A 16,291-nucleotide genomic window follows, 5' to 3' on the forward strand; every position below is an offset into this window, starting at 1 on the left:
AAGGTTTTTACCATCCTGATTTTACAGAGGTGATTCTTTTACCTTTTCTTTAATTAAAATTCTTCTTTTAAGAACCTGATTGATTTTTCATTGTTCTTAAGATCCAAGGGTTTGGGTCTGTGTTCACCTATACAAACTGGTGAGGATTCTTATCAAGCCTTCCCCAGAAAAGGGGATGTAGGGCTTGGCGGGGGGGGGGGGATATTTTGGGGGAAGACATCTCCAAGTGGGCTCTTTCCCTGTTCTTTGTTTAAAACACTTGGTGGTGGCAGCATATGGTTCAAGGACAAAGCAAAGTTTGTACGTTGAGGAAGATTCTTACCAGCTTAGGTTAAAAAAAGCTTAGGGGGTCTTTCATGCAGGTCCCCACATCTGTACCCTGGGTTAGTGTTTCTGTGATGTGGTGTATAGATGCTGGTGAGTATTTGCTTCAGGTTGGGGGGCTGTCTGTAAATGAGGACTGGCCTGCCTCCCAAGGCCTGTGAGAGTGGGGGATTGTTTTCCAGGATAGGTTGTAGATGGTTGATGATTCACTGGCGAGGTTTTAGCTGGGGGCTGTATGTGATGGCCAGTGATGTTCTGTTGTTTTTCTTGTTGGGCCTGTCCTGTAGTAGGTGACTTCTGGGTACCTGTCTTGCTCTGTCCAGATAATGCTTAGTCCTCCCATGAGTGCAGGGGACTGGACTAGATGACCTCTCAAGGTTCCTTCCAGCCCTATGATTCTATGAGTCAGAAAAGGGTGCAAAAGACCCCTTCAGTGAACAGTTAGGGAACAACCTGTCTATAGGGCAGATCATCTAACGTCAGGAAGTTAATGCTCTCCTGAAGTATCAGAGTGTCTCTTCTAAATTTTTCATCTTACCTAACTATGGATGTTCTGATTTGAGACATTTTTATATCGATCAATTATATTGACCTGGTGCAAGTATGGCTGAGGCAAATGGTTACTTCCTTTATAGTCCCTTTTGAGAATAAGCCTAGGAGAATGTGCTTACCAAAGCTGTATGCAGTGGGATCCTTGTTTGGCAGGTTGGAAGAAAAGGGGTTGTTACCCCTTCAAGGGCACCCTGTGCAACTGGTACCAGTGGGGGAGGAAGAGAGAGAGTTTACCCAGAAGGAGCAGGAAACGGCTGACCCAGGTGGTCATTGTGGGGTGGGGAAGATCCACTGTCCTTCCAGCTGACTGGAAGTCGGGTCATTTATACTTTGGGCAATCTCAGAGAAGCTGTCTTTTACTTGGATCAGGCTGGCCGCACCCACAGCACCCACCCATGAAATCTGAAAAAAAAAAAAAAAAACGGGTTCATTCGTGACCCATTATACTAGTCACCCCTTTTTCCTCAGAGACTGAAGGAAAAAAATTCCACCCACTGCCAGATTGTCCAAGGGGTGAGTTTTTCACTTTCCCCACTTCAGGTTTGGGGTAGGGGAAGGGGGTTTAGAGTGTAGTGTAGTGTCATTATGGAAGGCACATGGTAATTGGATAAAATAGATTGGAAAAGGATTTAAAGGAAAACGTCCCTAAGGGAGATGGGGAAGTGGAGTTCAGGGGGTCCTAAGTCTAGTACAAGGAGGAGCCAGCCCCCCTCTTTTTCTAGCCCCCTTATGAGGGTCCCAGCAATGCAGTAGCTGGACTTGATTGAGGATTATGTGGAAATGATTAAGGAAGTGATGATGACCTGCACTGTACAATAGATATTTTAAGGGAATAAAGTTGCCACCGAGTTAAACCACATGCAGTGCCTCCTGTCTTTCTTTACTGTGGCTGGACAATGAGGATACTACTGTGGGAAAGAGATGGGTTTAGCTCTGAATGTAGTGAGGTTATTTGTAGTTCCTATTTTTTTTTTTTTTCTGACAGCTGGTTGCCCCAAGTGCTCGAAGTCCAGCAGCATTACAAAATTGCAGATAACAGCTAGACAGAAACATTAATTTAGTAAAATAAGCAGTGGACCAAATTCCCTCCTTACTCCTGCCTTCATGTATTACTGTCAATTAAGATAAAAATCAATACATCATCAAATTGACCATTGCATATGCAAATTAGGTATGCACTTATGTGCTCATAATGCAAAAATCATGTACTATATGTCTACACTTTTATAATGGTCTCTCAGTTCTACAGGATGAATAGTGTGAAAATTCCCAAGTTAGAACATGTTGTATTAATGTTTTGGCAGTATGTCTGTGGAAAAAAATGTTTGGTAGACTACGGCATCATTTTGAAAAGCCTTTTATTTCTTCCTATTTGAGACAACTTACTTTTCCATAATGAACTCATAAAGTATTAATATAGTAAACCATTTATGAAGTGTATGTTCCATGAAACTGTTGAACAGTTTAAAAAAATCATATTTTCACTTCTGCTTGGCAGTTTTTACGAGTGTGTTCAGTGTAACTTTTGAATGATACTCTTTTTGTATTTGTGGTTTTGGGGGGTTATTTTTTTTAAATATCTGGCTTGATGTTTAATATAATTTCATGTCACTAAGGGGAGCTACATTTTTGCCATACTGGTAAAGTTGTTAAGGATGTCAGTGTAATTTTCAGTTACTTTGTGTGTTAGGATAATTGTTAATCATATCTGTAGTGACACATTTAAGTGAAATAGTTTTCAGAAAAAATGCCAATTGGTGGTCATCTTCATCCCTCTTCCTTGGGGTATCTGGGTTGATTAAAAACAGAAATTAAGACTTGCTTCTAATTTTTGTTATGTATTTTTGTTTGTTGTTGTCTCTTGCCAAGACTGCTACTGTTCTTGCACATGCTGTGGTAAAGACTTTTTTTTGAAGAGGTTGCTAAGCAATGCTGCATGTGTAACAAAGAGAATTAATCTATCACAAAGCAGTACTGTGTGCTTCCTGAAAATGTATTACTGCTGAGATGAAAGAATTTTGATTTATTTTTTTAAAGATAATTTAAACATTAGTTACTAGAAATTGAGTTAATGAGTGTGGGGGAAAGATATTTGGCATATTCATATTTGTAAGTGATATTTTCTGCCAACTAGATTGAGCTTTCACATGAGAACTGAATAACTATGAAATAAATTAATGTAATAATGCTGCTGTGATTATGCCTTTTCTTGACAGACTTTTGTCCGGTACATGTTAAAGTTGATTTGTATTAAATTTTTAGGGATGCCTCATTTGGGAACTGCACATACAATCTCACAATCCTGGATTGCTTGCAGGGAATAAAAAAGGTAATATCACTTCTCCTTACTGTAAAATGCAATAATTCTTTTTTAAAAAAAAAAATTACCTAGAAATCTGGTGGGTGGGGTTTTTTTTGTTTTGTCTTTTTTTAATTTCCTGGGAAAGAGTCATGCCCTGCCACAAAACTTGAAAGAGGGGGGACTTCTTTTAAATGCTGAGAGTAGGAGAAAGTATTAAACTACTAATTTGCTAGTTGGCCACCACCTGAGTTTTACAGACTTCTGAAGATCAGCTGATGTGTAGGAACTTGTATGTACACCAAACCTCATCTGTGTAGAAATGTTTCTGTAACAATTTGTTGGCTCAAATTAAAAGTTGGTACAAAGGAATAATTTAGATCAGTTTCCTTACTTACTGAGAAAATAGACTAAGATTTAATTTAAATTATTTAATCTAACTGGCATTTCAAAAATACTATCTTTAACACAGTATTTGTGAACGATGGTGAGAAAATTAACAATGTTTAATCCAGTATTATATTTATGACCTGTACTAAATAAAATTCTTGGCATAGTGACTTTTATGATTTGATATAGCTTTCCAGCCTTTCCAAAACTCTTGAAAAAGAAAAATGGTAATGCAATTTTAATAACTTGCTTAGTTTTTGTTGTACCATTCACTTTATGCAGCAATTTGGCTAGTCCTGAGTATTTTTCTTTTTCAATTTATGGTTTTCAAATTGGATTTTCACTTTATAATTTTTGTGTCAAATTTATCAAGGAAACTAGTTTTTAAAAAAAGTCAAATGTATAGGTAAGTGTTCTTTGTAATATTTGTATTAGGGATTCAGTGTACATTGATGATGCATGGGACTGAAGAAATAAGTATTTTCTAGAAAACACATGACAGGATTGCCAGTACCAAAAATTAAAAAAACATGAGTCAGGCCCCCTAAAATCAGGAGATTGTCCTAAAAATTAGATTATTACAAATATAAATATAATATATATATATTTGGGGGGGTTATTTACCTTCTGATTTTTGGACTGGTAAGGTACACTTGGATCATGTTTTAAGCTTTTCTTCACAACCCTGAGGGTTAGAGTTTTGTTATTATTAAATGCAAACTGAGATTCTCATCAAGTCACGACTCTGATAGGTAGGGTTTTAAGATACACAACAGATATTATGCGACTTTAATTAGTCACCTTATACCACAAGATAGGACCAAATTCTGCTCCTCTGTCTCATTGCTGACTTCAGTGGAATACTTGCTTCAGGGAGGAGAGCAGGATTTATCTTTGATTTTGTATTGGTCACCAATAGAAATATGCAATCTTAATTGTTCTGCAAGGGTATGGAAGTAAATTTGTTTCTTCAAAATAAACCAAAAGACAACTTTAGCTGAATATTTTTTCAACTCTTCACATTGGTTGGAGAAGTCCAGCCAGTTAACAGGGCACTAACACTGGGAAATGTTACTGAGAGCTCTGGGAGATGACTAAAACCAGATGTTGTAGGAAATTATAGTAGTGCATGTGAAATGAATGTGTGTTTATCAGCAAGGATATAGAGATCACGTTTTTTCTTTGTTCCATTATAGAGATCAGCACTGAATTTCTAACCAATTGACCTGCAAAGCCAAAAGTATTTCAAGCTGAAATCTCCTCTTTTAGTCTAAAGCAAAATTCTTGACCTGCTTTATTAATTTGGAAGAAACTATTTTGTTCTGCCTTTAAAAGATTACACTCTGTATAGTAGAATTCCATATTCCAGAATGGATTTTTCACCTAGTGCATAAACTAGTTTAAACATTTCTTAATCCCAAAGCACACTTTCTATAACCTATATTTTTCAGAACATGATGGATATATCTGGTTCATTGGTATAAATACTTATACTAACATGCTGCAGAACTATATACCATTTATTCCCCACAGACAATCAGTGCCATGTCTTCTTCATTCACAAGACATTATAGGCTTAAGTATTATCAACCAGGGGGAAAAAAACAGTTAGTGCAAAGTTGGAAGAATCCCACAGTGCTTCAGGAACTATATATGCCACAAAAAAAAACTTGGAAAACATTATAGTTGCATACTTAACAATCAGAGTTAGGGAATGCCAAAATACAGGTTGCACACGCTACCATAACCCTTTGTATGCCATTTGCATAAACATTATAATCTTTAATTATGTACTCGTATAGTATTTCTCAAATACAATATAATATAAATTTTTCTATAACCTTGTACTACATTTTTCTACTCTGTATGTCAGACAGACTCCATAAGTCATTTATTCCCAAAAAGTGGTAGGTGAGGGAAACCTGTTCTCATTCATTGTGCAGCTTACACAATACACTATATAAAGTAATAAGTAAGTAGTTAGAAATAGTCAATTTTATTATTGGGAAAAGTAGTGGCCATTAATGTAATTAAAGGCTACCTCAAGGGAGGAGGACTCCCCAGACAGCAAACCAGAATATATAGTCAGCTTCTTTGAATATTAACCTAATCCTGAATAAGTAATGTACGATGTAGTGTGTTAATATTTTATTGTAACTTTGCCTTAGTAAAAAGTTAAAAAAAAAAAAAAAAAGACTGTTCCATAATTATATGTGTAAGGGGGTAGACTTAAGATGGCAGGTGGTACCTTAATGTTACTTAAAGTTCCAAGTTTTCTGATTTGCTCAAATGTGCACGCTTCAATGTTCTTAGTGTAAACTTTTGGATTTTTAAAAATTTTAAACTCAGTTTTATTTTGTTGATTCTCAAATATGCTACAAAATACGAAGACCTGACAATACATTATTATGATCAATCTCCTATGTAAGAAATTTTTTTATTATTATTATTTTTTAGGCTTTTCAGCATGGATTCTTTGATTTTAAGACATTTGATGTGGATGAGTATGAACACTATGAGGTTTGTATTTCTTAATATTTAATTCTTAATTCTAGCTTTGCTCAAAGTATGTTAAACTTGCATGTGCAGTGGCATATGCTATGAATTAGAATGTGCATAAATAGCAATCCATTGTAGTGTTGGACCTTGGATTTTATTTTTGTATGTCTATCATGATATGCTGACCAATGTAAGTTAAAACTGTGGTATATGTACCAGTGGTGTATTCAATATTAAATTGAATACATACCAAAATATCTTCTGGAGATTGCTTATTAAAAAATGTATCCAATGCTTTGATGTACTACTGTATGTATTTCTAGAAAACTCTGTATTTTCAAAAATCATTCATGTAGCTAGCACAGAGGCATTGGTGTCCCTTTTTAAGTGTAGTTGAGCATGCTTAAATAAAATAAGTCTAAAGATTTGTAAACGTGCTTAACTTAAACAAGTCTTTGTGACTCCATTAAAAATCTGTTTGATTTATTTGAGATAAGATGACAGTTGGCAGTTTTTCAGAGACATTATTAATGACGCAAGAGCAAACTATCCCACTGCATAAGACAGATCGGAAGTATGGCAAGAGACCACCCTGGCTTAACTAGGAGAGCTTCAATGATCTAAACTCAAAAAAGAGTCCTACAAAATATGGAAACTATGTCAAATTACAAAGGATGAATATAACAAATAACACAAGTATGTAGGGAGAAAATTAGAAAGGCCATGGCACAAAATGAGGTCAAACTAGCTAGAGACATAATTTACAACTACATTAGAAGCAAGAGGAAGACCAAAGACAGGGTAGGCCTGTTACTCAATGCGGGGGGGGACGACAATATCAGAAAATGGGGAAATGGCAGAGGTGCTTCATGACTTTTTTGGTTTGGTTTTCACCAAGAAGGTTGGTAGTGGTTGGATGTCTAACATAGTGAATGCCAGTGAAAATGAGGTAGTATCAGAAGCTAAAATAGGGAAAGAACAGTTAAAAATTACTTATACAAGTTAGATGTCTTCAAGTCACCAGGGCCTGATGAAATGCATCCTATAATACTCAAGGAGCTGACTGAAGAGATATCTGAGTCATTAACAATTATCTTTGAAAATTATCTATAAAAAGTGAAATAAGGACAACCTGGGGAATTACAGACCAGTCAGCTTAGCTTAACTTCTGTACCCAGAAAGATAATGCAGCAAATAGTAAAGCAATCTATTTGAAAATATCTAGAAGATAATAAGGTGACGAGTAACATTCAGCATGGATATATCAAGAACAAATTGTGTCAAACCAACCTGATAGCTTTCTTTGACAGAGTAATAAGCCTTGTGGTTAAGGGTAAGTGGTAGACGTGGTATATCTTGACTTTAGTAAAGCTTTTGATACTGTCTCGCATGACCTTCTCATAAACTAGGGAAATGCAACCTAGGTAGAACTACTATAAGGTGGGTGGAAAACAATTCCCAGAGAGTAGTTATCGGTGGTTCACAGTCATGCTGGAAGGGCATAATGAGTGGGGTCCTGCAGGGATCAGCTCTGGATCCGGTTCTGTTCAATATCTTCATCAGTTATTTAGATAATGGCATAGAGAGTACACTTATAAAGTTTGCGGACAGTAACAAGCTGGGAGGGGTTGCAAATGCTTTGGAGGATAAGATTATAATTCAAAATGATCTGGACAAACTGGAGAAATGGTCTGAAGTAAACAGGATGAAATTCAATAAGGACAAATGCAGAGTACTCCATTTCGGAAGGAACAATCAGTTGCACACGTACAAAATGGGAAATGACTGCGTAGGAAGGAGTACTGCGGAAAGGGATCTGGGGGTCATAGTGGATGACAAGCTAAATGTGAGTCAACAGTGTAACACTGTTGCAAAAAAGCGATCATTCTGGGATGTATTAACAGGAGTGTTGCAAGCAAGACACAAGAAGTAATTCTTCTGCTCTACTCTGCGCTGATTAGGCTTCAGCTTGAGTGTTTTGTCCAGTTTGGGGCACCACATTTCAGGAAAGATGTGGATAAACTGGAGAAAGACCAGAGGAGAAGAACAAAAATGATTAAAGATCTAGAAACATGACCTATGAGGGAAGATTGAAAAAATTGGATTTGTTTAGTCTGGAAAAGAGAAGACTGAGGGGGGACATAAGAGTTTTAAAGTACATAAAAGGTTGTTACAAGAAGGAGGGAGGAGAATTGTTCTTCTTAACCTCTGAGGATAGGACAAGAAGCAATGGGCTTAAATTGTAGCAAGGGAGGTTTAGGTTGGATATTAGGAAAAACTTCCTAACTGTCAAGGTGGTTAAGCACTGGAATAAATTGCCTAAGGAAGTTGTGGAATCTCTATCCTTGATTTTTAACAGCAGGTTAGACAAACACCTGTCAGGGATGGTCTAGATCAGGGATGGGCAAATGTTTTGGCCCGAGGGCCACATCGGGGTTGCGCACAGTATGGAGGGCGGGGTAGGGAAGGCTGTGCCTCCGCAAACAGCCTGGCCTCCGCCCCCTCCCACTTCCTGCCCCCTGACTGCCACCCTCAGAACCCCCGACCCATCTAACCCCCCCCCCAGCTCCTTGTCTCCTGACAACCCCCTCCTGGGACCTCCCACTACTAACCACTCCGTCAGGACCCCACCCCCTATCCAACCCCCCCTGTCCCCTGACTGTCCCCGACCCCTGTCCACACCCCTGCCCCCTGACAGGCCCCCCGGGAGCCCCAACCCATCCAAACCCCCTGCACTCCTTGTCCCCTGACCACCCCTTCCGGGACCCCCATCCCTAAGTGACCCCCCCAAGACCCCACTCCCTTTCCAATCCCCACCCCGCTCCCTGTCTCCTGACCACCACCCCCTCCGAACTTCTGCTCCATCCAACTGCCCCCTGCCCCCCGGGGCCTCCTGACCACCTCTCCCCACCCCCTTACTGTGCTACTCAGAGTGGCAGGACAGGCTTCTTGGAAAGCCTGGGAGGTAGGCTGGCGTGGCTACAGGGGAGGGGGGACAGCGGGGGAGTGGCCAGGGCTAGCCTCCCTGGCCGGGAGCTCAGGGGCCAGGCAGGATGGTCCCGCGGGCCATAGTTTGCCCACCTCTGGTCTAGATAATACTTAGTCCTGCTAGGGGACTGGACTAGATGACCTCTCGAAGTCCCTTCCAGTCCTGTGATTCTAGGATATGAGTTAAGATCCTCTGAAGTACAAGAGGCAGTAGGAAATGGGCAAGAAGAATGGCCACTGAGAAGTTAGTTGAGAATTTAGTTTGAAGGGAGTGAAATGACAGCCAAACCTTGAACTCAGTATTGAACATTCAGCATTCACCAAATTGAGTTCTCCCATATCTCCTACCGTCTAGCTGTTCCCACAATTTTAAAAATCTTTGAAAGAGGTTTTTCTAAGTTCAGTAGTGTGCTATTGTGTATAGACTGGTAAACCAATTTTGTTCTCCACAACAGCAGTCTTTGTTGCATTGCTTAGCGTTTTTTGTTATAGTTACTATATTTTATGTTGAACAAGTAATCTTTATTCTGTTTACTCTTTGTATACTATAGTAAAATGCTTGTTCTAAAAACAAAAGATAGTTGGTTGAAAAAAGAAGATTCTTTGGAATATGTACGTGCCCGTTCAAGTTTCTCTAGTAGGGTGTGTACATAATAGTATAAACTAGTGATCTGTGTACAAAGTGTTCCATTATTTGTTAAATGTTTACATTTGAGATTATTCACTTTTGAAGAATGAGAATGTGGAATATGTTGTTTAAAGGAACACTGCTGCCTTGGATTAATTTTGACCTACTTAAAGAAATGAGAATCTGGGAGCCTCTTCAATTTCCTCTTCTTGCATTCTTTCAGGTTTGCCCATTTAAAAAGTGTCTGTGTTCTCCTTTATCCAGTTCTCCCCAACTTTCTCATAACCAAATGCCACTTACCTTTATACTTGCACTTCTCCAGTTTAAACTCTGAGAGTGCACACAAACTAACCTGCTGTGTGTATTTATTCAGTCCAGATGCTCCCAGTATGTGAAGCTAAATGTAAACACTTCTGTATTTTTTTGGCACCATCACAAAAGTGATGACTTGTAGTGTAGATATGGGAGTTGTTTTAAGAGTAATTTTAAATGGACAGATATGCAAGAATAATGGATGTAGAAACCAATTCTCCTTCATTGTCCTACACAGGTCCAGGCTTATAGATTGTTCCCTTTTCATTGAACTAGACAGAAAATACTGAATTTATAATGGTATCTTAAGTTCTTATCAGCTATCTCCAGTTATCTGTCAGCTGTATATTTCTTCAGGTAGGTTAAAAATTGAGGTGTGGATGATGTCCCTTTTTAAGTACAAAGAATTCAGTATTCATGAATACAGCTGACAACATCGAGTGATCAAGTAAAAAAATGTTCTTATATAAAACTCTGCTCAGTCTACTGAGGTTACAGCCATTGGTATAAATTTGTTTGTTTCTGCTGTTTGCCAAGTAAGGAGTCAGGCCACCAGTCCTTATGCTCCTATTTACTTCAGCATGAGTTTTACTTGTGGGAGGACCATGGAGTCAATTGTAATGGGGTAGCCAGGCAAATAGTTTACAAATTACCTATAGTGATGGACAGAATCAGAACTTTTTACTTGGCAAGATTTTATGTGGGGTGGCGAGCTGGTCTACTGAATATATCATCTACTCATAAATTATACAAAAATCTTCATACAACATGAAAACAGTGTGTCATTGCAAAAAATGTCATGTGTAGAGCAACTACACTGTCAAACTGGGAATGAACCCATCTGTAATTTTTTTAAGAAACCTTAGAGATTAGAGAAGCCTTGGGTTATGTATCTCAGAGATGCTTTCAGATGTGGCCGGCTGAGTGAGCAATGGAAGAATTCCAGGTTTACAGATTAGTTGTGAAGCCTGAGTTTAAAAATAAACAAAACACTTTTGTTTCTCATGTTAGAGGAACATGCACTCTTTTAGTTTCTTTTAAAGAAAACCCTCTTTCAAACTTTAATATCCTCTTATTGATTTATAGTTGGGTTTGTTTGCTAACCCATCAGAGCTATGCCAGTACATGGATTACAACTTTCAAAAGGAAATTATTATTTTGAGAGCTAATTTTGTCTTAATTTGTTTACTATTGATTCCTTTTTTGCCATTGTTAATGATGTGGCAGATTTCCATAGCCTTTGATAATGCATAAAATAAAATTGGTGTTTGCCAGCATCTATTGTATTTCATAAGTAGAGCTGCATTGGAAAGCCTGAGCCTTTAAGCAGAAATGTCTTAGGTCAGGTGTAGAAAGGTTGCCTATTTGAAGATCTCTCCAAAGCAGGCTTTTCTAAGATTACCTTTACTATCGTGTACATTTCTGGCAAGTAGCTTCATACATGGCTGGTTTCTCCCATTTTCTGAGCCAAATAGTTACATTTGAAATGCTTTGCTCATATGATTTCTATAGAGAGGATACAGTTATTTTTTAAAAAAGTATTATTCAGAAATAGATTTTTAACAGTTGTGTGTGAATTTTAAAATGTTTTTCCTTTCTTCTTTCCTAAAATGTTCACTAGCGGGTAGAAAATGGTGACTTCAACTGGATTGTTCCAGGAAAATTTTTAGCATTTAGTGGACCTCATCCAAAAACCAAAATTGAAAATGGTATGTTTTTCTTGTCAATCATACGTCAAAACACTGTATTATTTTTTATAACCCTGCTATTCCTTAATATGATTAGTCTTTATTTCCAATCTCTGGCATATTTGTGAAGACAGTAGTTAAGGGTTAGAGTATGTTTTTAAAAAAAAAAGTTACATTAATTCTAGTTGGTGGATTGGTAGGTTGATGGGTTTTTGGGTTTTTTGGTCAGTTTGGATAGAATTTTGTATCGAGTTTTCACATCATAAGACTGAATTTCATTCAGTGACAATCGGAAGAGATCTGTGGAATTCACTCAGTAAGTGACTCCGAAATTTGAGGTGGCTCCCTACTTTTCTTCCTGAAACTGACAACTGAACTCACTTCTATGCAGAATTAAAGGTGAACGACAAAGGGGGGAAATGAAGAAAAAAGGGTGCAAGTCCAGATTCTTTATATTGTATAAAAAAGCCCTGAAGGGTTTAAAAATGCTTGTTATTACGTTTGAAATTCAGGTGTTGTCTATTGAAAATTCTGTAGATGATGGAGAAACTAGTAGGTTTTATAACATTTAGAGAGAGCAAGGAAGTGAAACCTGATTGAGAGGGGAACGGATTTGTATTCATGCTACTTAAAGGGGAAGAGTCAACTAGAAATCAAGTTAGTTTTTAAAAAAATTGCAAAAATTGCATCCGATGAAGTGAGCTGTAGCTCACGAAAGCTTATGCTCAAGTAAATGTGTTAGTCTCTAAGGTGCCACAAGTACTCCTTTTCTTTTTGCGAATACAGTCTAACACGGCTGCTGTTACCTGTTATCTGAAACCTAGAAAAACATTGGTTACAGGTGGTAGTTTTGCTACACCTTACCCCGCAGATTCCCTGCCAGTCTTTGTGGTTTTAAAGTCACACTTTCTAATTTTTAATGGTCTCTTTCCAGCTGCTGTATTTAATATAAATACGCATACAAATTAAAATGGAAACTGACTAGCTATACAGGGAAATGGAAACCGCAAAGAACTGTCAAATATATTGAGTACATGAACTGAGAAAAAACATTTTTTTTTCTTTTTTTTTCTTTTTTTTTTACTTTTCAGTTACAAGCATTATCTGCAGTAGGCAAAACACTTTAACAGATGTGATTTATAAGTTGCTCCTTTAAAGCACGTATTCAACTAACTACTGGAGTGGAGGGATGAGGGGTGGTCCAACTGGCAGCCAGTGGGCAGGATGCATCCCTCAGGACGATTGTGTCTGGCCCCGAAAAGCGTCCAGCCCTGCACCATTTTTCTCTACAAAATTGGCAACTTCCGCACAGCATGACCTCACACATATGGTGCGTGCAAGGTCACACCTCATGGAGGACACTATTTTGTTAATGTACATTGCCTGCGGAGGTGCTACACAGCTACAAATGCAGCCCACAGTACTGAAAAGGTTGGACCATCATATGAAGTCTGAATACTTTAGAGTTGCAAAGCCATCCACAAGTTACTGTGTCCTTGCTGGTGCTGCAGCCACCTGTGTTTCACCAGGACTTTTGGGCACATATCTCATGATTCTTTGTGTTGGAGTAAGCTGAGCTGTTCTTTAACTCTTTCCCAGTGAGTTGTAGGAGAACTTGTCTGTCTTCTGGGCATACAGAGGGCATTGTGGCAAGGCAATGAAGGACTGTAATTGCTTGAGTGATTTAACCTGCATTCTCATTGCAAAGTGGGTGAGTTCTTCGAGTGATTGCACATGTCTGTTCTACTGTAGGTATGTACACACCTCATGTGCAGCTGTTGGGGAACTTTATCCCTCATCAGTATCCATTGGGATGGCACAAGCGCTCTCCACCATCGCACACATTGCATGCAGGTATAAGAATATGGAGTTGCAGCCAGCCGCCCTTCAGTTTCTTCTTACCACAATGATGGTTGTTGGAGCACTTCTGGTCTTGCTGTCACAAGCTTTTCCCTCATTTTTTGTATATAATTTATTTGTTCTCTTAGCAGTCAGTTAGGTATAGAGTATAGTTAGTGCTGGTGATAGGCTTCAGTTTTAGGTCCTTTTTGGGCCAGATTTGAATCTCAGTACTGGTACCAGAGCCATGCCTCGCATTCTGTGGTTTAAATCCTGTAAGTCGGGTGCCAGGCTGATGACCTAAGAGGCAGTACAATCCAGGGGCAAACAACCATTAATATCCCCAGTACTGCCATTCTCTAGCTCAGCTTATCTATCTCCTATCCACATGGGTTCTGCTTCACTGTTATCAATGGACTCCGAGTCATTTTCTTCAGACTCGGAAGTGGGGTCTTTTTGTGTCCCATGCAAAACAGGATGCATACCCTCCATCAGAGCTTTGGAGTTCATGGGTCTCGCAGCAATTCCAGCAGTGGCACATCTCAGAGATAGTGGCTTATGCTAGTATGGGCCCAGACACCACCATGTTATAGGCCTTTCTGGACACCATCAGGTGTCCCTCCCCCTACTAGGACCTCTCTTCACCCACCTGAGTTGATTTCTGAGGGGTAGTCAGCACCTCGGGGAATGTTCTCTTGACATGTGGTACCAAGCATCTGGAAATTGCTCAGTCAGCTTTTCCACTATAGGAGACCGACCAGACGTTGCATCAGCATCCTGGTGCATCATCTTCCTTATCACCAAATGAGGTTATAGAGATGGTGAGTGATTCACCACCACTGGAGGATTGCAGGGTTCACCAAGAACTGCTTAAAAGGGTAGCTTTGGTATTAGACATTCAGGGGAAGAGGTCCGCAAGAAATGCCACAAACTAGTGGATAAATTAGCTTTGGTGGCAGCCTCCTGAGTTGCACTCCCAATTAATGAAGCAATTGGTAGACCCCTTCTTCCTTTCCTTCCCTTCTTCCTACAGTGAAACAGGCAGAGATGTCCCTTTTAAGGGTTTTGAACACCACTACTCTCACCCAGCCCCAGGGTCTTTGGTGGAGGCAGTAGGCAAACAAGCAGGAAGGATTAGGGGCATCAAGTGTTCACACCAAAGGGGAAGGCATCGAAGAGACTGGACTTGTTTGGCCATAAATTTTATTCAACAGGAAGGGTGCAACTTACAGTTGCACCCCTCCTGAGGTTGTCACCCCTCTGAGTTGTCATGACTACCCTCTGGGAAAACATCATGAAGTTTAAAGACAGGCTAATGGAAGATTCCAGGCAGGAGTGATGGTGGAGGAGGGCAAGCTGATGGCCAGGATCACTGGGATTCAGCGGACTCAGCAGTTCGATTCATGGTGTCTGCCATATCTGTGAATCGAACTGCATATGCATATGGCTGCAGTCTTCTGGTCTTCTCATGAAGTATAACAGACCATTCAAGATCTGCCCTTTTAGAGGTCCTTTTCAGAAAAGATGGACAATAGGTGACGTAGTCTAAAAGGTTCCAGGGCAGCTCTGAAGTCACTTGGAATCTACACACCAGCGACAAAGAGGAAGCTTTTTGCCTCCGCCGCAAGACCTGCTGAGAAAAAGGGGCAGAAATTATTGGAAACAATCACCTCCTCACTCCTCCTTGCGGCAGCAGATTCCTCTTATCCAGCTGTCCATTCTAAAAACACATTTTTGACAGTTTGTCAAGGGCAATATACTAGTTCATACAGGCCCATCTGTTCCTTCCCATATGTTTTCCCAATCCTCTATACCACTTCCTCCATGCTCTTCAGGGACACTCTCACAAGACCATTCTTCAGCAGGAGGTTCAATCTCTCCTAGCAGTAGCCATAGAGGAAGTTCCTCTGTTTCTCAGGGAGAAGGGTTTTTGTTCTTGCTATTTCCTTATTCCCAAAGCAAAAGATGGTTTCAGGTCTATTTTAGATCTAAGAGAGTTAAATAAAAACCTGAAGAAAATAAAGTTCCACATGGCTACCCTAACTTCTATTATTCCTTCCCTAGAACAAGGGGACTGGTATGCTGCCCTCAACTTAAAGGGGGCTTACTTTCATACAGTGACCTGTCCAGATCAGCAGAAGATTCTAAGGTTCATAGTGAATAGAACCCACTACCAAGTCACAATACTTCCATTCAGCCTATCAACAGCCTTCCCACCAGTGCTACAACTGGTTTAACTCCACTGGATGGGATAAATGGCAGCAGGTGAATAAATGTGGGCTGTGTGAGATCCCTCCAAAATATGGCTGTGCAAGATCCATCTTTAGCCATAGTGACTAAGTTTTGATGCCCACTGTGTTCCATGGAGTACCCTACCATCAATGACCTTTGTCTGCTTTGCTCCCCACACTGTTCATCCTCTGTGTCATCTAAGGCTTCCCTCCTCACTGATCAGAGCCCCTCCAATCCTCAAGCTGCAGATAGTCGGCACCTTTAAATTTCTTCAACTTTAAATTGCTTGTTTGAATTTGAGGAGGATCAGCTCATCTCCCACCTGACTGCCAAAGCAACACTCTTAAGCACAAAGGACAGGACTCTTTTTTCTTTTTTTTTTTCTTCTCCTTTTCTGGGTTTGCAGTCCTAGGGCAATTAACACTTTTCTAAAATAAGCAAACATAAAACAACAAACCTGTCTCTTCTTTTAAAGATACCCCTTGGCATAACATTTTTCTCAGACCTCAGCTGATGGAGGGAAACTTTCCTCCCACTCTG

General features: G+C 39.6%; 1 protein-coding gene across 4 annotated transcripts in view; it reads left to right on the forward strand.

Moving 5' to 3' along the window:
• CDC14A (cell division cycle 14A) overlaps positions 1-16,291 on the forward strand; it is a 115,191-nt gene that overhangs the window by 60,480 nt on the left and 38,420 nt on the right. For 3 of the 4 annotated variants that reach the window (XM_084637158.1, XM_084637156.1, XM_084637157.1), the window contains exons 6-8: positions 3,139-3,205; positions 6,023-6,085; positions 11,614-11,701. In XM_084637158.1, coding sequence (XP_084493284.1) covers positions 3,139-3,205; positions 6,023-6,085; positions 11,614-11,701 — 218 coding nt within the window. Of the gene's footprint in view, positions 1-2,918; positions 2,986-3,138; positions 3,206-6,022; positions 6,086-11,613; positions 11,702-16,291 lie in introns of those variants that run through there. The other variant, XM_084637159.1, reaches the window with a different exon arrangement.

Source organism: Lepidochelys olivacea, assembly GCF_965140295.1.
Source record: "Lepidochelys olivacea isolate rLepOli2 genome assembly, chromosome: 8".
NCBI lineage: Eukaryota > Metazoa > Chordata > Testudines > Cheloniidae > Lepidochelys > Lepidochelys olivacea.